We start from the raw sequence: 24915 nt of genomic DNA, 5'->3' as shown, positions 1-24915 counted from the left end.
AGGGGATTATGGCGTAGACGCTATAATTTCGAACTTTACCGCCTGTATGACAAACCTGACTTTATTAGGTCCATCAAAATAAACCGTCTGCGGTGGTTAGGTCACATAGAGAGAATGAATGAGATAGAGCCGCCAAAACATATTTATAACCAAAGAATAGATGGAGTGAGAAGGAGAGGCAGACCCAGAGCACGATTTAAGGATCGGGTGGAGGAAGACTTGAGAATGTTGGGAGTACGAAACTGGAAAGCCAAGGCGAAGAATAGGAGAGAATGGAGACTTATCCTTGAGCAGGCCAAGACCCACCATGGGTTGTGGAGCCAATGATGATGATGATTGTGCATAGATAATAATTTGTAGAGATGTACATTATCCTTCAGTAGATGTCTGGACTTGTAGTTGTTCTCTTGTTTTTAATTTTAATCTATGCTCCATAAAAAAGAAATTTATAGAACAGTTCTATTATTAATCTTAAATTAGGTATTGCAGATTCGACTCGACTTATCAGTTAAAAGAAAAGGATCTGTTCAGGATCAGGCCAATCAGGAATCATCCCAGGTCGTCACCCAGTATTATAAATCCGTTACCGAACTCGACAGACATCGAGGACAGTATACCTGAGCCTGATGTTGGGGACAGCGATGTTTAAAGTGGCCAAAAGATGACTAACTTTGTACAGCCAAAACCAGACAAGTGTCGCAAAAAATTTACACTTCGTTTTAACAATTTTTTTACAGAGTTTTTCGTTTGCAATGTTATTTACTTTAATATTTTTGAATTAATAAATCATTTTTAATTTCAGACGATTTCAACGTTCAAAACATAGATCTCTCAAAAATTTGAAAAGTGGAGTTAGCTGGTTTTGGCAATAAGCCGAGGTATACAGCTTTTCAGCTGTAGGGTTTGAGATATCAAGTCCTCCCGTGCCCACGTTTTCAAGATTTTGTGTTTAATTTAGCTTTTTCATGTATTCTTTATATCGATTTGTTTTACTTGTGTCATTTAAAGTTTTCCTTGTTTATTTTTTTCTATTCTTCACTTTCCCCATTTCTAGTATACTAAATAGTAGAAAGAGCAATACAGAAAGAAAACAAATGGGAGTTGGTCGATTTTTAAAAAATAAAATTGTAGAGCTCGGATTGGAGAAATCCACTTGAATATATTATAAAATATGTAAAAGTCGAATGACGGATGAAATCATAAAATTCATATTAAATTTACCTAAATTTCGTTAAATCTAAAGTCCTAAATTCTTGTGCTATTGGTTGCTCAGATCTCTCGAATCCGCTGGTATCCAAATGTTTCTGTATTTCTTCCAGCCTGTGTTTGTTATGTGCAAGTTTGGCTGCTTCGTTGACCTGGTTCAAGATCTCTTTGGACATCTGATGAGCCTTCTTCAACATCGCTAGCTCCTCGACTTGACTAAGCGGTTGATCGTTGTCTTTACTTGATTCCACGCTATGCATCAGCCTTTCGATAAGAAGGGGGTATTTGGTAAGCCTCTGCATTTCTGTAGGCAGAATTCCTTGGAAAGGTAACCGTCTAAAAATAAATAATATATTTAGTTAACATATTTACAACAATGGGAAATGAGTGAAAGAGAGAATCTTGTGAATTTTTTTAACTTTTGAGATATTAAGTCCTAATGTTAATGTTTGTAAACTACTTAGTATGCCTCTAGTAAGTATTTTAGTTATTTTAACTAGTAACTTCCTCCCTAGAAATGGCATTTTTATCATCATCTCAAAACTTTAACAAATAAAAATATCAAAAGTTAGATGAAATCTTGTCATATTTTATATGGTATGCTAAGACTATTTCATAAAGAACTGTTAAGTAAAGGTATACAAATATTTTTAAGCAAACTCCAAAGTTATATTTGTGGTGACAATATAAATGAAGATGCTGGTATTAATAAAGCACGTCAATTACATTTCTTAAAGTTATCAAAGTTTAATCACAAACTATATTTCGGTCATCTTCACACAAGATCGTGATATGCATGGGTAACATACATTGTATGCATGTTTCTAAAAGTTTGTAACTACAAAAGATTTATACCTCAGTTTCTCTTTACTCTCTTGACCACTTTTACCTAATTGCCTTCCGGTATTCATAACACTCTAAACCAACTATTTAACTGCCACATAATATCCAGAAAATTAGCAACGTGATAGTTTTAAGATCTAAGATAAATACAGCTATTACAAAAGAGCCGTTGGTTAAATGATGTGACCGAATTATTATATTTGACTTCAAGAACGTAAATATCGCCAAGTAGTGTTTGTATTTAATGTATTTAATTAACATTTCTCATGTCATATTATGGGAGGTCTATCTAGGTATCTTTTGATTATGTTCTTCTATACGTAGCTAATTGTGGTATTAGAATGGCATTGGTTCATTAAATGGTGGTTTTTTTACTTATTTCACCATCCTAGTATGTCTTGTATGTGGCATAGTTTTCGTATATTTTTATTGACTATTCGGTCTTGTTGTTTGTATTGGTTTTTAGATTCCTTAACATAGACGAACATTTGTCTATTGCAATTTAAAAAAAAATGTCATTATCAGTTCTGTTAGTTTTTCTGACGTTTTTCTTACTTTTTGCATTACTTGTTTACCGTGTTCAAAATATATATCTACCAAACTGCCAATAGTATAAAACAATGTTCGTTCACACGGATATTATGAAATTATGAAAAATAAATGTTCTATTACCTGCACTGCCTCTTCTTTTCACACTCAGTAAGCACAGCATCGAACTTGGAATCCCGCTCCCGTCTCTTCTTAATAAATTCCAGCGCCATCTGTTGCCTCTCACAGAAAGTCGCCGCGGCCTTCTTTAACGACTCTCCATATCGTTCACCGAACATGTTTGCTAATAGGCTTCCTACTTCTTTTACTATCGTGTCCTCCCTTCGCCTTTTTCTCATTTCCTTATTGAAATCTGTGTGGATGTCGAGAATTTCTTTAATGTTTGGGAATATTAGATTTAGCTCGTCTGGTTTTAGGGTATGACTCTCTTGGATTTTTTTGTAAAAGATCTTGTAGAGGACCTTCAGGTTTCTTACGTGCGAGCTTTCGGTATGGAAGAGTTCTAAAAATAAAATAAAATGTTATCTATCTATAACTAAAGGGGAAAAGAAATCATTGGGGAATACCACAACTTTTATAAATTTATATACATGGCATATTTTAAAACCTAAATTGAATATTTCCGGTATATTGGATCTTCTTTCCATGTGAAGTTCTTCGACAAATTTAATTAAAAGTTCCTCTATTTTTTGCAGTATGAAGCACGTTAACTGTATTTTTGATTCATGTATATATTGGAGTGGGAAAGAGTCTATTGAAAGCTTCTTCTATACCATGTGCCCAGGTATGTAGTTTTGTATATTTTAATGGTCCACTAAGACATAGCAGCACAAGATGAAATAGGAACAGAAACTTGTACCCGAAAAAATCACTGGTTTGACGATGAATGCAAAGACGCAACACAGAAAAAAATGAAGCCTATGCAAAAATGCTTACCCGCCGAACTAGAACAAGTATAGGGAATTACCAGACAAAGAGAAGAAAAGAAAATACACAGAATGAAGAAACGAAACAACTTAAAAAAGGAACTTCAATATATAGAAACCCTCAACAGAGAGAAAGAATTCAGAACATTCTATAAGAAAGTTAACATCAACAGAAAAGAATTTAAGGCAAACAAAAATCAATGTAGAAGTTTAAATGGCGATCTCTTAACAACAAGAACAGACGTACTAAACCGATGGACGGAATATTTTAACCAGACACTTAATATAGAGGAAGAAGAAGAAAACCCGGAAGACGAAAGCTGCGAGGTAAGCGGAGCAGACGAGAGGGAGGAGGATCCACCAACGATCCTGGAAGTTAAAGACGATGTAAACAAAGTAGTCAGAAACAAATCACCCGGAATAGATAATCTCCCAGCGGAATTATATAAAGATGGTGGCCACGATATCATATAGCGCTACAGCAGCTTATAAAAGAAATATGGATACAGAAGTCCCTTCCCAATGATTGGAATATTGGAATACTTTGCACCATACACAAAAGGGAGATATCTTTGAATGCTCTAACCATCGAGGAATTACGCTCCTAAATGCAGCGTATAAAATATTCTCCAATATACTATGCCATCGTATGGCACCATATGCAGAGCGAATAATAGAACAATACCAGGCTGGTTTCAGAGGTGGTAAATCAACAATTCATCAGATTTCAACCCTGAAACAAATTCTAGAGAAAACACTGGAATACGGTGTAGACACGCAAAACATATTTATAGACTACAAGGCAGCCTACGACTCTGTAAATAGAAGAGAATTGTTTAGAGCAATGATAGACCTAGGAGTACCAAATCAGTTGGTAAGTTTAACCAAACTAACCCTTGAAAAAGTTGAATGCAAAGTACGAATCCAGGGGGAACTCTCTGAACCTTTTAAAACAAATAACGGGCTACGTCAGGGAGACCCACTCTCCTGTATACTATTCAATCTAGCTCTGGAAAAAGTAATACGTACGTCATAAATCACAACTACCCGTTCAATATATAACAAATCTGTGCAAATCTTAGCATATGCTTGTCGTCTCCGGTGTAATTAATAAACGTAGGAAAAACTGATTGCAACTTGGTGCAAGTTTCCATGTTTATTAATTTATCCAACTATTGCGCAATATGGTGTAATATTGCGTAGTTGGCCGGTACGCTCTTATTGTGGCATTATCTTGAGGAGACAATGCCATTGTGGTTTTATTAAAGGTGGTAAATAAAACACATTCTTTCTAAGAAGAAAAAAACTCAGCTTCAGAGTCTTAGAAAGAAACAGAGCCCTTCGATCAAAGTGCTCTAGGGAGCTACCCTACACGGGTAAAACCGTGAGTTGTACACTACTGACTTGAGATCCGAAAATGTCCCATATTTAAAGATAAATTAACTTTTATATGAAACCTTTTCATTTCTCAACCAATCAAATTTAATTATATGTTCCAGAAGGAAGGGCGATGAACATCGAGATGCGTGATTGGTGGCATCTGATGACATCCCCCCTGCTTTGGAGACTCTGAGGCTGATAAAAAAAGATGATTTTATTAAAAAACTTAAGAAAACAATTTTTTTACAATACACATATAGGAAAGAAAAAAAAAATGCATAAAATATATCAAATATAAGATGAAATATATCAAAATGAATATGTCTATATTGTCAAATTACTTACAAGTCCTCTAACACTCACTACACTCGCGTACACTCGCGTAGCGCGCACTTACACTGCACAAAAACACTCACAGGCGGTGATCGGTGTTGTGGACAGCATCTGCAGGTCCATCCTCGGCGACGTGCTCCTCTACGGCGGCTTCGTCCTCTCTAGCTGTACATTTCCCCTCTGCATGTCACCGGTGAGTTTGCCTGAGCCTCCGTGGTGCTCTGGACCACATAATGGTAGGGCAGGCAGTGACTGGCCACTGCGGAGACATCCATTGCATCAGGTACTTAGCATCAAGTAGGCTGGCTCGTCGGAGATGTGGCACATCGACGGTTTCAGGGCTGCAGAAGGTGGATATCGGCATGTTAGTGTGGTGTACTAACATCCGATGCTTCTCCCCGCTGTTTTCTTGAGTGGTTTTGATGCAGGCATCGTGTTGGAACTTTTGCGATTTTCGATCGCGGAGCATGAGAACTCTGACATCTCGGAGTCGTGGTAGAGTTCGTTGAAGGTTGGGCGCCATGTCGTCTCCGGTGTAATTAATAAACGTAGGAAAAACTGATTGCAACTTGGTGCAAGTTTCCATGTTTATTAATTTATCCAACTATTGCGCAATATGGTGTAATATTGCGTAGTTGGCCGGTACGCTCTTATTGTGGCATTATCTTGAGGAGACAATGCCATTGTGGTTTTATTAAAGGTGGTAAATAAAATAAAACACATTCTTTCTAAGAAGAAAAAAACTCAGCTTCAGAGTCTTAGAAAGAAACAGAGCCCTTCGAGCAAAGTGCTCTAGGGAGCTACCCTACACGGGTAAAACCGTGAGTTGTACACTACTGACTTGAGATCCGAAAATGTCCCATATTTAAAGATAAATTAACTTTTATATGAAACCTTTTCATTTCTCAACCAATCAAATTTAATTATATGTTCCAGAAGGAAGGGCGATGAACATCGAGATGCGTGATTGGTGGCATCTGATGACATGCTGATGATATCAGTATTGTTGGGAGAACGGAAAACGCAGCACGAGAGGCGTACGTGGCATTAAAGGAAGCAGCTACAAAAATGGGTTTAATAATAAACACCAATAAAACAAAATACATGAAAATAGGTATGCAACCACAAACACTACGGCCACTTGTTATAGAAAATGACGTCATCGAAGCAGTTAACGAATTTGTATACCTGGGAACGCTCGTCAATACTGAAAATGACACTACCGCAGAGATAAACCGCAGAATTTGCACGGCTAATAGATGCTATTTTGGGCTTAATCTCCTTTTTAAATCTACAGTTATATCAAGAAATACAAAAGTAAAACTCTACAAAACAATAATACGCCCAGTCCTAACATATGGTTCAGAAACCCGGACTTTAACAAAAGGCAATGAAAATATGTTAGGATGTTTCGAAAGAAAAATACTAAGGCGCATCTATGGAGCGGTAAATGAAAATGGTGTCTGGAGAAGACGATACAACTTCGAACTCTATAGGATATACCAGGAACCAGATATCGTAAACACATAAAGATAGGACGTCTGAGGTGGGTAGGCCATGTAATGCGGATGGAGCAAACCGACCCAGCTAGAAAAACGCTCCTTGATAGACCTATTGGTCAAAGAAGAAGAGGAAGACCCAGAACAAGATTCCTAGATAACATCGATGAAGACAAGAGAAGTATGGAAATACGTGCTTGGCGGAGGAAGGCGATGGATAGGGACGACTGGAGAAAAATTCTTGGGTTAGGCTAGGACCCACACAGGGTTGTAAAGTCACAATGATGATGACTAAGACAAGACATAGTCATATTTTAAATTTTTTCTTGATGGTAACTCTTGCATTTCAACTTTAAAATTTCAGATCACTGTCTGCGTCGAGCATCGGCAACTCTTCTGACAGACACTACAGCCAGTATGACAATGTTGAATTGACATGGTGGTTGGAACAGTACGTGATTTGCTGAAGAATATATAGAAGGTAGTATAGATGAAGATTTGTTGCGCAAGTTTCAAAAAGAACCATTTAAGCAGTTGTGAGTAGTTTGATGTTTTTTGACAATTTTTGTTTATTTACTCAATCTAAAGTTTTGATAAAACCACTAACATATTATACATGGTCAATAAAATAGGGGAGAATCAATTATTTTTTTAAAGATCCAAAAAAAGGAAACTTACCATTTATCACATCATGTCTTTTTTTCTCATGTGGAGGAAGGTTTTTCAATTCTTCTTGATATCCTAAATTTTGCCACTGTTCGGATTCGGCGTCAATATCACTGTCCGAGTCCAAAGTACCTCGTCTGGCGGAATCCTGAGTGACAGCATCCACGCTGTTACTTGGACTCTCAGAGAGGCGGCCACTAAACAAAAATTACTTTTAAATGCGTGTAATTAATTTTCTACTACAGTTCCATTGCAAAATTAGGTTAAATATTCACAATAACTGTTATGTCGCTTTAGAACCAAGTTTGCAGTCAAGTATGCTAGAAGTTTTGACTAATCATCCTAATACTTAAATATCACGATTATATTTTACACACATCAGAAAAGTCTAGGGATATTCTTATAAATAGATGTAAGTTTGTATATAATTTTATATAAAAATAATATTTTTTTTTTATTTAAATTAATGTGTCTCGGCTGTAAAGACCATTGACACATAATATTGTGTACAATAATTACACTATATGTGTTTAATTAATTAAACGTATTGTATTGTATTATGTATTTACTTAAAAAAATTTTAATACGGTTTTTTTCAGTTTACAAAAAAATCTTGATACAAAAATACCAATAAAATTTATGTTTAATACGAAGTATGATTTTTAAGTTCCTTTAAAGCAACTCCGGACCTATCAATCATAGTCAAATGCATATTGCCAATGTCTGTTTGCTGCCCACTTTCTATCAGAGCTCCAGAGAACGAAACGCATCTTAAATGTTGATCACAGATGGAATAATAATTCTTAATTCAAACACGTGCTGTACACGCCCGTTTGGATTGAGATTTTTGAATTATGCTGGACATGGTAATACATAAATTTCTTCGTTTTTCAAACAATTTATTACAATGAGCGCAGTATAAATACGAGTATTACCATGTACGCGGAGGAAAATTTGGACAAAAGCTCCAGCAAATGGACGAAAAATAGGTTAAATAATGGTAAAATACCGTGCCATTTCCTGGAAATATATTTTTACTAGACGAGACTCTGAAAAAAGTCCAAATCTATATTCTTAAGTTTGGCAATTCTTGACCTCTGCAGTGAGCATTTGAGTGGTCTAGTATTGTGTAGATTCGATTAATGCAGAATAAAGCAGCCGTTTAGCAGCGACCTAACTTATCCATTTACAGATCAGATAAATATGGCTGACAATATATTGACTCCAACGTTGTCGTTAAGTTTTACAATGTACATTTCAAAGTATTTAAATAGTAGTAGATTAGGAAGGGTTAATCGGGAGAATTCATAGGATAGTTTGTGCTTGGAGAAAGAAATGAGCGAGGAGACCGATTGGGTGAATTTGTATCAGAAGAAGAGTTTGTAATTACCAACACTTACTACATACAAAAGATTATACACGTGGAAATCACCTTAAGATACTTCAGGCCTCATAGTCAGAAATCACATAGATTACATTATGATTAAAAAAAGATCAACAGTATTACATCAGTCAAGCCATACCCAGGAGCCGATATCAAGTCAGACCATAACTCACTGATTTGCAAAATGAGGGTCAGGCTAAAGAAGATTAGACGTAGTGTCAACCCAAAATACGACATCAGGCTACTCAAAGACCAACGCACAGAACAGAGTGTAAAACAGAATATACATAGCAATTTGAATACCGTTATTCAAACGGATTTAATAGACCAGGAGCTTGAAAAATTGCATTGAGTTTCGCGAGACATACAAGAAAAATTCCTCAAACCACCAAAAGTTAAGAAAAATCGTGGATGACAAATAAGATTCTAGATATGATGGAAGAGAGGCGAAAGGTCAAAGATCAGGAAAAGACATTATACAAAAAAATAGACAAAGAGATCAAAAAAGCAATCAGTATGGCTAAGGACACACAGCTGAGAGAACAATGTGCGGAAATACAGCTATTACAACAGAAACACTATTCATTCAATATGTACAAAAAAGTTAAAGAACCTTCAGGCTTATACAAGCCTAGGAAAGTTAGATGTTGGGCAGACAACCAAGGTAATCCACTAATGAGTGTGGAAGAGAGATTAGACACTTGAAAGAAATATGTGGAAGTAACATTAACAAGTAAAACATAACAAGCTCATCTCTATCTTGAAAGAAGCGGACTTGGATGATAGAGACTTGCGAATTATATATAATTTATACTACAACCAAACTGCCAACATTAAAGTGGATGACCAGTTGACAGAGACAATCTCCATAGATAAAGGAGTGAGACAAGGATGCATTCTGTCTCCAGTGCTATTTAACATGTACTCGGAGCGTATCTTCGAGCAATCATTAGGACTAGTACAGGAAGGCGTCTTAGTTAACGGAGTGCGTCTAAACAACATTAGATATGCTGATGACGCAGTAGTTTTTGCAGATAGCCTAGATGGTTAACAAGCAATAATGTCGCGAATATCAGATATAAGTCGAGAATATGGGCTGGATCTCAATACAACAAAACAAAGTACATGGTAGTTAGTAAGCGAGAAATATTAAATACACATCTTTTGGTAAACCAACAGCCAATTGACAGGGTAAACAGCTACACATATCTTGGTACTAACATAAACCGTCAATGGGAATACTCTACTGAAATAAAACAACGCATAGGGAAAGCAAGATCAGCATTGGTAAAGATGAAGTTTCTTTTCAGAAGTCACGATTTCCACTTAGTACCAAAATATCTATCACCAGATGCCATGTATTTTCTACATTATTATATGGAGTAGAGGTATGGACGCTCTCTGAAGCTTCTTTAGGAAAGCTCGATGCCTTGGAGATGTGGTGTTACAGGCGCATTTTACGAATTTCATGGGTGGATCCTGTGACTAATATTGAGGTCCTAGGTAGAATGGGCAAGGAATGCGAGATCATGAACACAATAAAAGAGCGCAAATTAGAATATTTTGGCCATGTTATGAGAAATGAACAATGAACTCAATCTTTAGGTCAAGGTATTTGGAAAGAGAAGACCAGGGAGAAGAAAAATATCTTGGCTTCAAAACCTAGGAAAGTGTTTCAATACGTCTCCAACCGGACTATTCCCAATAGCTGCAAGTAAAGTTAGGATAGCTATGCTGATTGCCAACATCCGGAACGGAGAGGCACCGTAAGAAGAAGACGAAGGTAGGGTTAATGCCTTGGATTTTTGTCTATTTATGTAAAAATAATTCTTTACTCCCGAGAAACATGTTAAATATTTTTGACAAAGTCTTATCGGAATAATTGTGCTACGTACGATGGAGTAACTACTATATAATATGTACAAGTACTTAGATGTAATACGTAAATATTAATTCTCGTTCTGGTTGGTTGGTGTTACACCGGAACTCCAGTAGATGATGTATTGCGATAACGTATGTTGTGTTGGTAAAAATACTAAAAGTGAAGTAGGTTAGAGATTGAAACATTATAGATAATATGAGAATATTTTAGACAATTTATATCACAGAAACTGCGACATTATTATCAAAGGCCATGCAGCGATGGTAACTATTACTTTATTGCAATAAGATGACTGGTTAACTGAAGATGTTGTTTCTGAATAGTTATATGAAAAAAAATTTAACTTCATGTAGGGTGGATTTGTTAAGAACTTCGACAAACCGGCCACCGATATACAACAAGTTAGAATATAATTTTCATACAGAAAAAGATAAAGAAAGAATATTAGAATGTAATAAATATTGTTTAATTAACTAAGCGCACTGAGTCAAATCAAAAAATACAGAATGAACACTTAAATTCAGTCGTGTTCTAGTTCACCTACGAATCGGACGTGCCTATCGACAAAGCGGAACGAAATTAAACTGTTTTCGTTTAAAAATTGTGTTTTTATAAATCTGCAGATTAGGTGTAAAAATAAAATTAGATTGTGAGTTTTAAGAACAATTAAATGGACCAGTTAGTCGGGGGGAAACCCCCAGACGACCCAGTGCCCCCAGATATACGTCAAAAAAATACAAATGATATACAAACAACAACAGCAATGACCATCGATAACGATAACACATCGAAAGAAAGACAGGAGTTTTTGTATGTAAGTACTGATTTAGGCCCGTATCATATTTATGTTGAGAATAATTCGGTCGAATTTAAAGGTAAATTAAATGCTCTTAAAATCGGAGATATTATTCTTTCTAACTTTCCGGAGATAGACAATAAAATTATAAGTATCGATTCTATAGGTCGGAATAGGGTTAGGATCAAGTTAAAGGATTATAAATCAGCAAATTTTCTAATAAATAATAAAAACGAAAATATTTTTGTTAAAAGTAACTTTGTATTGTATATCCCAAAATTTATTCTTCATAGACAAGGTGTTATTAGAGATATAGAAAAAGATTTTTCAGAGGCGTACATAAAAGATAAAATAAGACAATTTGATCAACATTGCACTTTTGAAGTATCTAATGTCAAAAGAATAAAACGTAAAGTAGAAAAAATTACGGATGAAGGTAAAATAGTAGAATATGTACCCACAAAGTCTTGCATTGTTATTTTCAAATCACAAATCTTACCAAAATATATTTCTATTAATAAAGTTATCAAGGAGGTAGAGCCGTATAACCAGAAAGTATTATTATGTTATAACTGCCTCCGTTTTGGTCATCTGGGAGGTCAGTGTCGAAGTAAACCAAGATGCAGCAAATGTCAGGAGTCCCATACCACACAAGATTGTAAAAATTCAGATTACATACCACGGTGCTTTAACTGTCAAGGAAATCATCTTACTACTAATTTGTCTGCTTGTCCAGAATTTAAAAGACAAAAAATTGTAAAGGAAACCATGAGCTCTTGCAATATTAATTTCTTTGATGCAAATAAACAGGTCCCAAAAAATACGTACGCAAACATAGTCGCTCATAATACTTCTGCCATGGAAAGTGGTCAAATATCCTCGACAAATTATTCCCAACGGCCTCAATCTGGACCTACCCCTTCTAGTACAATACAGTATCATTCCTCTCAACCTCAGTACTCACAGTCCCACAATTTACAACCCAAATCCTATAATAACAATTTTACTAATTATATGTTTTCTTCTCCTACAACTTCAAACCCAAACAAAAGGCACAGACCAACCAGCCCTGATCCCATTGAAATTTCAAGAAAAGAAATACTTACACAACCAAAAACCTCTTTTGTCTCGGGGGGAATTTTTAATAGTCAACATTATTTAAAAAACTCAGACGGAGTAAAATTACAATCAGAGGAATTAAATGCAACAATAAGTTTAGTTTTAGAAGTAGTTCTCAATATTATAAGTAATATAAAACAAACAAACAATTTCGATGTATCAAAATCTGAAATTGTGGAATTAATTAGTAAACATGTAAACCATACCTTGTCTTCAAATTCGCAGACACAAACGCGAACATAAATTTGCTGCAATGGAACTGTCGTTCAGCAGTAGCTAATAAAGTAAATCTAGAATATCTGCTATATCAAAATAATATTTCCATAGCATTGCTTTCAGAAACGTGGTTTAAATCAAAATACTATTATAATTTTAAAGGTTACAATTGCTTTAGATCAGATCGGGCAGACGGTTATGGTGGAACTGCCATTTTATTAAAATCAAACTTAAGATGCGAAGAAATAAATCTTAAAAATAGATATCCTTTCACTCACAAATGTATTTCAGTTAAAATTCTTCGAGGTAAAAATCCCATCAATATTGTGTCAGTTTACATTGAACCAAAGACCAAGATATCTGAGAGTCAATGGTTGGAATTCTTTAAAGACATACCTAAACCGTTTATTATTGGTGGGGATTTTAATTCCCACAGTATCGCATGGGGCTGCGAAATTGAAGACAGCTATGGTAAAAAACTTTTAGAATGTATTGATCATTGTAATTTGATATGCTTGAATGATGGATCGCCCACATTAGCAACTAGTAAGAGTCCATCCGCTATTGACTTAACCTTTTGTACACAAGATATTTCAAAATTTTTTACTTGGAGAGTCCTACAGGACCCTCATGGATCCAATCATCTTCCGATTATCATTAACATGGAAACAGATCATATAACTTCATTTACAGCTCAAAACTATCACAAGATCTGGAATCTTAACAAGGCCGATTGGAAATTATACACATCTGTACTAGAAGCTGTAAATCCTCCTGGAAACTATCAAACTCTAATAGCAAACATTAATAAAGCAGCCAATTTAGCAATACCAAAGTTTTCATCTAACGGAACACATAAGAGACGAATTTCGAACCAATGGTGGTGTGAAAGTTGCAAAACCGCCGCTGATAACCGAAAAATTGCATATGGAAAATATAAACAAGATCCTACAAGAAATAATTTAGTTGAATTTAAGAGACTTGACGCTGTCGCAAAAAAACTTTTCAAACAAAAGAAAAAACAGAATTGGGTAGAATACTGCGAAAGCCTAAATTCAAAAACACAAATCAGTGAAGTGTGGAAGAAAGTAAACACTTTTAAAAACCGCAAACAGTCCAACAAGATTCCAATAGATCCAGAATCCAGCTGGCTAGATGAATTTCATAAGAAAATATCTCCACAGTGGGTACCTTCACAACATTTTCCAGAATACAGCGAAACAGTGTCAAGAGATAGGTTTGGCTTAGAAGAACCATTTAAAATGTGGGAGTTAGAGCGAGTACTTAGTCAACAAAATAGCAGTGCTCCAGGTAAAGACAATATTTCATATTCCATGATATACCATATTCCTCACCACTATAAAATATCATTATTAAATATTTTTAATGACATTTGGAATGATACGTCACAAATTCCAGACAGCTGGAAGGAATATATTCTAATACCTATTAAAAAACCTGGTAAGCCAGAAAATTGCAGTAGATCATATAGACCAATATCCTTAGCCTCTTGCTTCCTAAAGACGTTAGAAAGGTTAATAAAAAATAGAATTGAACATTGGTTAGAGCAAGAACATATTCTCCCAAAATCTCAGTATGGATTTCGAAAATCAAAATCAACCCAAGATGCCATAACTGCCTTAGTCTCATCCATACTAATAAACTTTACTGATAATATGTATACTATGGCTGCTTTTCTTGATGTCTCCTCTGCATTCGATACCGTTAACTTGGACATTATGCATAAAAAGCTATTAGACATCGGCTTCCCCATCACCATAGCTAGTTTTCTGAGGACATTGTACACTAATAGATCAACTTTTTTAAAAATCAACCATTCCATCTCTCCACCACGTCTTACGAATATAGGACTTCCACAGGGTAGCATATTAAGCCCAATACTATTTATTTTATATAATATGGATATAGAAAATTGTATTAATAGCCCAACAAAAATTATTCAATATGCTGATGATGTAGTAGTTTACACAGCCCACAAATCATTGGATATATGTAAAAATAATTTTGATCTCTCAATTAAAGCTGTTCTTAATCACTATGAAAATATTGGTTTAGATATATCAGAATCTAAAACTGAAATTTGTATTTTCTCTAGAAAACATCAAATTCCACAAGGGCATCTGGAAGTAGGTCAAATTCAGTTCCCGATTAAAAATTGTATAAAATATCTCGGTACTTATTTAGACAGAAAACTCCTATGGAAGGATCAAATTCATCATGTCATAAAAAAGTCTGAAAATGCAATGAACATTCTAAGAGCCTTTTGTAGAACTAACTGGGGCGCTGATCCAAATGTAGCACTTTTATTTTACCGTACTATGATTCGTCCCATTTTCGATTACAGTTGTCATTTATATGGAACTGCCGCAAACACACATTTAAATAAATTAGAAATACAAAAAAATAAATGCCTTCGGCTTTGTCTTGGATATTTGAATTCTACACCTGTTAATATAATGGAAGTTGAGGCGATAGAACCACCTCTGAAATTTCGACGGGAGTTTTTAAGTGATAAATTCATTACTAGAGCCATAGGGAAAAATACTAACTATCTACAGGATATTCATATTTTATCAATTTTAGATCTAACTCATAAATATTGGACAAAGAAAAAATGTTCTCTCCTGGTAAATAGTTACCTGAGGATATCTCAATACCGACATACTTTCTATACGTATGAAAATCAAGTTTCACCTATGTATTCCCATATATTAGAAGAGCTTTTTTCAAAACATATTAATACCTTTTTTATGGACAGTAATTTAGATCCAGTCGCTTTTCAATCATTTACACGGCATAAATGGCCAAACTATCAGTTTTACTTTACAGACGGATCTAAAGTACAAAACAAAGTAGGATGTGCATTAATTAATGTTCAAAGCGGATTTAAAAAATTATTGAAATTGCCAGCTGAATCATCGATATACACTGCTGAAATGACAGCGATTCTTCTTGCATTAAGGCATATACATAGTAACGAACCCTACAGCTGCATAATATTTACAGACAGCAAGAGTGTCGTCGACAGACTAACAAACGTACATAGGTCCAAACAACTAAATCATATAGAACTAGAAATTATGACTATTTACAATAAAATTACAAATTTAGGGAAAAACATTATTATATCATGGATAAAGGGACACGCGGGCATTAAGGGCAATGAAATAGCAGACAGCCTAGCCAAATCTGCCCTAGACATAGGCGAAGAAGCTCCCTTGAACTTACTCCCCTTTTCAGACATTGATATAATTAGTAAACAGCATCAAAAAGAAAAATGGCAAACATATTATCGAAACACGAGAACTGGAAATAATTACAAACAAATGCAGCCTGAAATACCCATAAAAAGATGGTTTCATACTCTATCAAATCGCCATTTCATAAGGGTTATAAACAGATTAAGATCTAATCATGCTCTTACCCCCCTTCATATGTACAAGTTGGGTCTCGCGGAGTCACCTAATTGCAAGTGTGGAAAAGAAGGTAACTTATTACATATTTTTCTTGAATGTTCCCACGAATCAGTAAACATTAACAAATTTTATGATAATCTTATTATATTAAAAATTCCACTTCCCGTCTACCTGAACAATTTGATTTTCTCTAGAGATATCAATATATTAAAAATGATTTACGAACATATCAAAAACTGTAAATATAAATTGTAGCTTAAAACTAACTTATATTTAAGTAAATATTGTATTATAGAAAAAAAAAATTAAATATATAAAAAAAAAAAAAAAAAAAAAAAAAAAAAAAAAAAAAAAAAAAAAAAAATTAAATATAAAAAAAAAAAAAAAAATTATAAAAAAAAAAAATAAAGAAATAAAAAAAAAAAAAAAGATGTAAACCTCCGAGATGTTGAATCGGGTTATGTCTTAGCGCAGGAAAAAAAAAAAAAAAAAAAAAAAAAAATTAAAAAAATAAAAAAAAAAAAAAAAAAAAAAGAATTATTACTAATTACTAATTACTAATTATTAATTGTTAATTGCTAATTATTACTAATTGCACGTTAGATTGTACGGATGATTATATGTTTATTCCTCTAATTGTAAAAAATTCCTCTGATTGTAAAAATTGTTTGTCTTTAAATTTGTCTGGCTAATTGGCTCGGCCAAGGCCATCAAACTGAATTAAAAAAAAAAAAAAAAAAAACACTTAAATTGCATATTATGATTTATTTAGTTGTATGTAGTTAAACACTTATATTAACTACTGTTTTTTATTGGTTTGACATATTTAATGACCGGAAATAACGCGATATATTTTCAACAATTGACCTTTTTCCAATATGCTTAGTAATGCACAATGTAAAGTTATTGTTTGCATGATTTTAATTGTAGCAACAGCAAAGGAAAACTACAACTTGTAATTAATTATTTATACTGAATAACCGACTTATAATCATATCAAAATACATCAATACCGTTATTTAATAATAGTAATTATATTGATTTATGAAAGCTAATAATAACGAGATAATTATGTTCAGCGTTCTTTGAAAAGTACGATTGGAAGATCAGTTTCGTACCAACAATGAAAAGTAAGTACAAAAACATTGATCAAAAGTGAAAGGTAGATGGAAAATTTGTTTCTAAGGGGGCATCATCCTCATCGAATCTCGTGTTCATATCCTGTCCCATATATATTTATGAAAACATTTTACAACTACTCTGTTGATATTGCGACAGACAAAGATGTGGTTTATAAATATGCTACAGATTAGTGTTTGACTAGTTATTTTTGCTGGAGATACATTCAATAGAATCAGCTTTATGGAGTTTGTTGTAATTCCGAGATTGTTATTAGTAATACGTTTATTGATTAATAGATCTCTTATTCTTTCCGAAAATATTCATGCTTTCATTGTCCGTATTCTTTCTTCTCTTTCTTCGGTTTTTTAAAAATTATGAGTTCGCCGTTTTCGTCCTCCACGGCACTCTAATTTTCTCAGTCGCCTTCTCTACTGTCTCTATCTAACATAGTCCTATGTATGTTTTCCATCTTGTAGCAGGTCTTCCTTTCCGTCTTCTTCCCGGCGGTTTTCAGTGCAATATTATTTTCGGCCACCTGTGCTCTAGCATTCTTTGTACATTCCCGTACCACTGCAGCGCTCTGTTCTCCAATTTTTTTGTAATTGAGCATTCTACTTCCATTCTGTTCCATATTAATTTTCCCTGTTCTTATTCTATCTGCTCTGGTGATTTGTAAACATCTTCTCATAAAGTCCAGTTCAATTGTTCTTATTTTGTATAATATTAATGTTGTCATTGGCCATACTTCCGCTCCATATAGGAGTAATATTCTCACTATGCTTCATCCATGGAGTGCTTTCGTGTCTTGTTTTCCCCGTGCTATTTTCATTTCTATATAGTTTTTAATCTGTTTTGCGGTTTTGTCGATTATAGGATTGGACGGTAATGCTGATAAAAATGGCTATAAAAAATTTAACAAAACTTCAATATGCGATTTTGGCTATAAGATAAAAAGTAATATTTCTTTATTGGTACTTGATTTTCGATGTCTATGTGGATTTTTACTTAGTTTTGCTATTGCCAATAATGGCATCATAAATAGCGAAACGCAGTGGCGTGCTATCGGGATGCTTCAAGGTGGCAGAAGTCAAAGGGACGTTGCTGAGGTCCTCCACACGAACAGAAGTATCATAGTATCATTAATAGTTTGTGGTTAAGACGTCAAGAAACTGGTGATGTTGTTGAACGTCAGACAGGCCGTACAAGGATAACCAACCAGATTGAATACCGTTTTATCAGGTTGCAGGCTTTGCGAAATCGTACTGTAACTGCATCACAATTACAAATGAGGCTGCAAGAGACCCATCAGGTGTTTGTAGGTAGCCAAACCATTAGAAATAGACTGCACGAAGTATAGTTAAATGCTTGAAGATCTGTAAGAGTACCTATGTTATCCAGAGGAAATCGCTTCAGTGGGCACAAGAAGACGCAAATTGGGTTAGACGTGAGTGGACCTCTACTTTGAATGCAGATGATTCCGGATTAAGATATACACCAGATAAAAGACGGACAAGAATTTGGAGATGATCTGGCAATGCCAATCGTTTGTTCCCGTGCGCTCGCATTTACCGACCAATCAGCGTACGGACAACATCTCCAAACATGAAAAAAATTGTTCATTGGTTGAAATAAAGAATTATTTCAACTTTTGAGCAATTTAATTTTTCCATTGGTCGACTCTCACGGAAAGTCCACTTTCCTACGTCATAATCCCCAAGAACAAAGGATTTTGGTGTATAAAAGAAGGTGGATTTTCTGTAGTCGGCCAGTTCGAGCTCACCCTCGTATTCTAAGTCTCTAGGTACGGTGCCAGTCATCCACCTAGATTCTGCCTTTATTTACTATTGATTTATTGCTGATTTTTATTGATATTTTACTGTGCATTTTATATATATGTATTTTTGTCGTATTTTTCTACTGTGATATTTCGTATCGATCATACACAGAGAAAATACCATTATTTGCTATTTTATTATTGCTGTTGGAATATATATTGTTGCGATATCTCCGTAGTGGACCATACGCTTCGATATATACTCACATTTATCTTTGATATTTTGTATTGTGTATTTACTGTTCGAATATACTTTGCTGCGACATTTCCTCAGTGGATCATACGCTCGAGTATATTCATATTTCTATCTGCTATTTTATTATTGCATATTTGACTGTTTAATATATCTCGTTTGCGATACCTCCTTAGTGGATTACACGCTCAGATATATTACTATTTCTTATTTTGGTTATTTTATTATTACCTTTTATTAATATAAATATTGTCATTGCGATATCTCTCTTATTAGAGACCATACGCTTGAAATATTTATATATATTTCTGTGTGCTTGTCGTCTCCTTCCGTAAGTTAAGGAGGCACAAGTTATTTCGAGGATTCCTTCCGTAAGTCAAGGAATTCCTCAACCTTTTTGCCTTTTTATTGTTGCATTTTGTTCTGTTTATTTATACGAATATTTCCATACTCTTTTCTGTCTTATTTCGTGCAGAGAACACGCTTGTGGTACTTATACTTTGTATACTAAGCACGAGAAGTGTTGCACTTATTTTCAACTTACATTTTCTTACATATATATAAATAAATATTGCACTGTTTGCTTTTCTGTGGTATTTCGCAACACGATCACGCACTAAAAAGCTATATAACCCTTCAGATTTGTGACAGTTTCGAATAGAAACATACACGAATCCGAAAACCTGCTACGAGACCAGTTAGATCCAGACGAATTCTTAACTCAAAGATGGTAGACACTCGTAGCTCTTCACGGTCCAGTTCCCGTGACCGTAAGAAGCCCGTAGAGCAGGAGACAGGCCCTACTTCAGCCCTCCACGCCTCTCGGCAACACGTTCAAGCCACTATGCAGAAGGTTCATTATATAGACGGCTATATAATGGTATGGAGCGGCATCATTCTTGGTGGAAAAACCAATCTGGTTTGTCTGCAACGGTTTCTAAATGCAACACAGTACTGCGATATTATTCTTGAACCTACTGTTGTACCCTTTGCGCAACAAGCTGGTCCCCAATTTCAAGTAACGCACCACAATGAGCGTTTGCATACTGCAAGGGTCGTTCGAAAATTCATCGAAGATAATGAAATTAAGGTTTCACCATGGCCTGCGCAATCGCCAGATTTAAACCCAATTGAAGCATGTGGGATATATTGGGCAGGCACATTTTACTACAAAATATTGCGATCAATACAAGACAGCAACTGTTTGAGGTCATTTCAGTGGAGTGGAACAGAATATCGCAGCAAGACAAATTGGTTTTTTATTTTTTTTTTGTTAGCATTTTTTGACTTGGGAGTTCTCCTGTAATTTTCTTAAGAGCTATTGCGATAATTCTAAGAAAAAATGTTTATTTTTTATAAGAGACACTTGTTTATACCTTTTTATTAAAAATATTTGAAATAAATTATATGAAATCCTTCTGTAATCTCGCATTTTGTTTTTGTTCCCTAGATTATTTTGATGTGTGTATTTCATACAAGTACCACCTCGGCTTATCATTGACCCTAAATATTTAAAAGTCTTACAGCTCTTAATAGTCTCTTCTTCTAAACATAAGTCCAAATCTGCAACCTTAGATCCGATACATAAGTACTCGTATCTGTATTCTATTTTCGTTAAATATGAACTGCCACTAGATATGTTTGAGCCAATACAATTGAACCTCGTTATACATTTTATGATCTACTCTATCTGCACCTTCCAACTATTCTGATACACTCAGGTATTAAGCGTTGCAAATCATATTTACAATAATTTATCAACGTTTCAAATATTAAACTATATTTTGATAAACGCTGAAGAGAACTGTACCGCAACCACCCGGGCAGTGAGGCATATTTTTAAAGGCGTATATAAGCCTGCATTGGCTTACGCAACGATTTAAAAAAGCCGAATATTGTGAGTTTTTATATTGACCAGATGAAAGTGATTTTGCAACGAACAGATACTGTACGAATGTAGTATTTATGTTTACAATATGGTTCAAGCAAAAAAATTGTAAATACAGTGCAATATGTAGGTCGCCGACGAAGAATGGGTAATAATTAATATTTCCTTTTGATTTTCGTCTGATATACACAGACGGTTACAATTTGGGTCGATATTTATGTAAACCGTCAATGAAAATGAGATCATAAAAGGCATTGTTAGAGAATATTTCACATTATAAATAAAACTACAACGAATTCTACAGTAATAACAATTATGTGTGTATTATGTTAAAATAAAAACTCTGCTTTGTTTACATAAAAAAACTAACTTCAATCTTCTTATAGTTTAAGCATCTAAAACGTATAGTATAAGCTTACTTGACTGGCAAAGTTGATAATTTCTCTAACGTTCTGAATTTTCACTACATGATTTTATTAACCTAAATACGATAAATAAAATTTCAAGGAGTTTTAAAAAGCATTAGCAACTTACTTGCAGGATATACTGGAATTGGAGGAACTCCCTGATTCGGTGTGGGATAAAGCTGTGGATCTTTCCAAATCAACATCGCCACTATAAAAAATAGAACTACGCAATTTTACAGGAACTACTTACAAAGGGTGTAGAAGGTACATATACTACGTATGAGTGAGTTTGCTTCAATAAATAAGTAAATACATAAACGTCTACTTACCTAAAAAATACTTTATATGTTATTATATCACTTTTGCGAAAAAATTACTTGTTTGTGAAAAATTACTTATTTATGTGGCAAATGTGCTGTCCAAAATATAGTATCATTTGATCCCAAATAATCCAAGTTTATGGTATTTTATTTACAGGAGCAGACTAAATTAACATAGAACTTCTAAGAGATGGAGGTCTCTTGCTACAATTAGAATACTACCTATAATTAATCAATGTTGGTTGAAAATAAAAATACCTGGAACGTGGCAAAGAGCACAAAATATAATACGGTTTAAAAAAGCACCCATTTTTAGATAATGCATTATCAAAAATAAATCTAATGCCGATACCAATCCAAAACAAACAAAAACTATACCTAACAATAATAATAGTAATGTCACCGACTCAAACAAATAGTACTTATATATCCTTATCATACATTAATGGATTCTCCGAACAAATGTCGAAAATTTTGGCCAAATATGACATCAATGTTGCGACCTAAATCGTCAAAAACATCCGGAACATATTTTTCAGAACTTAAACCCAATGTAACTAAAGGTCAGCAGTCGGATATTGTTTATAAAGTAAATTGTAAAGACTGCAATTCAACATATATGTTGGGCAAACACACCAATATCTACATAGAAGGGTTATTGCACATAAACAGTGTACAAACCAAAAAATTAAACACTACAGTATTAGCTCAGCATCTCTAGAAAGTACCCATTCTTTTGATTTTGAAAATGTACAGATTATAAAAAAGAACGAAACCACAACAAAAGATGTGTATTCGAGATGATTCACATAAAAAAATATTAATAAAATTGTATCAATAATAAGACCGATATAAAAGATCTCTCCAATATATATATCAGAACTTAATAAATTGAGTTGTTCGATAATGCGCCATTGGCATATATATTTTAAATACGACCCTGAACCAGTCGTGTTTGAAGTTTCAACCCACAAACCCAAGAATTAAAAGAGTTTCTATTTAAAAATTCACATTCAGGAAATAACAAACAGTATATATTTATTTTAATATTAATTGCATCTTTCCACCTTCCAATATCGATAATAGTCATAATAATTGTTTACTTAAAATTATTCATTAAAAATTGTTCAAAGAGGACTTCATCATGGCATCATGATACATTTGTAAAATTTCCTTCCTATGTGGAGAAGGAACAACAATTTTCCATTCTGCAGCAGAATCAGAAAACTTTGAGCTAGAAAAAACATGTTTATAAAGAACATTATCCTGAACTTTATTCAAAGTTCAGGATAAATTCAAATTCAAATACCTGGGGTTCATAATCACGAAAAAGGCAACAACAGAGGAAGAAATTACACAAAGATTAGGACAAACAAGAACAGCAATCCGACAACTTAACTCAGTATGGTGGGATAGACACCTAAATATGAAGACAAAAACGCAGATTTATTAAACATTAGTGCGAAGTATTATGACATATGGGGCCGAAAATTGGATCATAAACAAGAAAAACAGCAGTAAGATAATAGCAACAGAGATGGAATGCCTGCGAAGATGCTGCAGAGTAACAAGAATGGATAGGAGAAGTAATGACGAAATAAAGCAAAGAACATCAATAGAAACAGACATACTAACATATATAGAACAAAAAAGACTAAAGTGGTATGGACATGTAAGAAGAGCTAGCGACAGCAGATGGATAAAAAGAATAACCGAATGGAGCCCCATAGGAAGGAGGAAAAGAGGACGACCCCGAAAATCCTGGAGGAACGAAGTAGACGACGCCATGAGTAAGAGAGGACTAAACGATGGAGAATGGAACAACAGAGAGAGATGGAAACGGTTGAGCGAGGGAAGGCAGTGAATACTGTAGAATCCCTAAATATATATATATCCTGAACTTTAAAAGCAGGATATAAGTTAGGATTATCTGTAACTTTTGCTATCATATTCCTATAGCAAGCATCTGTTTTTAAATCAGATAAGTTCAAGAGAAACTTAAGATGCTTCAGGAATTCTTGAAACAGAGTCAGCTACTACCTTTAAAGAACTACTACGATGAGTAGAGTTGAGTTGTGATTGCTGAATGTCAGAAAGATTTTCAGAACTAATAATAGTATTTACTACACAAGTAGATAAATCTGTAGCCTTAAATGAAAATTTGAAAAATCCAAAGAAAGTTGAAACAAATGAATAAAATCCATACCTAATATCATTTTATGTGAAATAGAAGGAACTATTAACACTTTAAGTGATTGAGTTTTACTCGATAAAGTAACAGGTAACCAAACATATCCTAAAGTACACTGAATGTTTCCATCAGCAGTAGTGAGTTGAACTGAGACATCATAATTAAGTGCTAAATTGAGCTTTTTAAGTAAAAATAAAGAAGGAGAACCAATAATACTAACATTACTGGCACTATCAAGAAGTGCAGAGATTGTCTCATTACCTACAGAAATAGAAATATATGGTCTATTATCATTAGTGTGAACATCTAGTAATGGACCAGAATAATTGAAATGTACCTTAGAATTTAAAGGACCACTAGAAAGAAAAGAAGTACTAGAAGAAGGTAAAGTTTCAGATTGTACTGAAAAAAAGTGTATAAATTATCATTAGATATAAAAGAAGAAGCAGTTTTAGGTATAAGTTGCTTAGAAACACTCACTGACTTGGGTTATTTGAACGTTTTCGAAAAGTTTTTCCTGGACGTTCATTCAAACCGTTTTTTGAACATCTCCTACATTCATATCTACCTAGTGATATTCTTAAATCCACAACCATGACAAAACTTTCTCTTGGGTTTATTGCACACTTGAAAAGTATGCAAATAGTAAGAGCAGCTTCAAATCTCTTACAATACTTTGTAAGGTATGCAACTGATTCCACATCCTGGAAAGCAAGAGCCTTTA

General features: G+C 34.2%; 1 protein-coding gene across 8 annotated transcripts in view; it reads right to left on the bottom strand.

The window, feature by feature from the left end:
* RhoGEF2 (Rho guanine nucleotide exchange factor 2) overlaps positions 1–24915 on the bottom strand; it is a 498291-nt gene that overhangs the window by 57380 nt on the left and 415996 nt on the right. For 7 of the 8 annotated variants that reach the window (XM_072519486.1, XM_072519503.1, XM_072519498.1 and 4 more), the window contains 4 exons: positions 21808–21903; positions 7415–7599; positions 2722–3100; positions 1222–1542 (listed from right to left, as the gene is read on the bottom strand). In XM_072519486.1, the coding sequence (XP_072375587.1) occupies positions 1222–1542; positions 2722–3100; positions 7415–7599; positions 21808–21903 (981 nt within the window). The remainder of the gene's footprint in view (positions 1–1221; positions 1543–2721; positions 3101–7414; positions 7600–21807; positions 21904–24915) is intronic. The other variant, XM_072519501.1, reaches the window with a different exon arrangement.

Source organism: Diabrotica undecimpunctata, chromosome 1 (assembly GCF_040954645.1).
Source record: "Diabrotica undecimpunctata isolate CICGRU chromosome 1, icDiaUnde3, whole genome shotgun sequence".
NCBI classification, from domain to species: domain Eukaryota; kingdom Metazoa; phylum Arthropoda; class Insecta; order Coleoptera; family Chrysomelidae; genus Diabrotica; species Diabrotica undecimpunctata.
The sequence above is the reverse complement of the archived record's forward strand: the minus strand, read 5'-3'. Positions and strand labels throughout refer to the sequence as shown.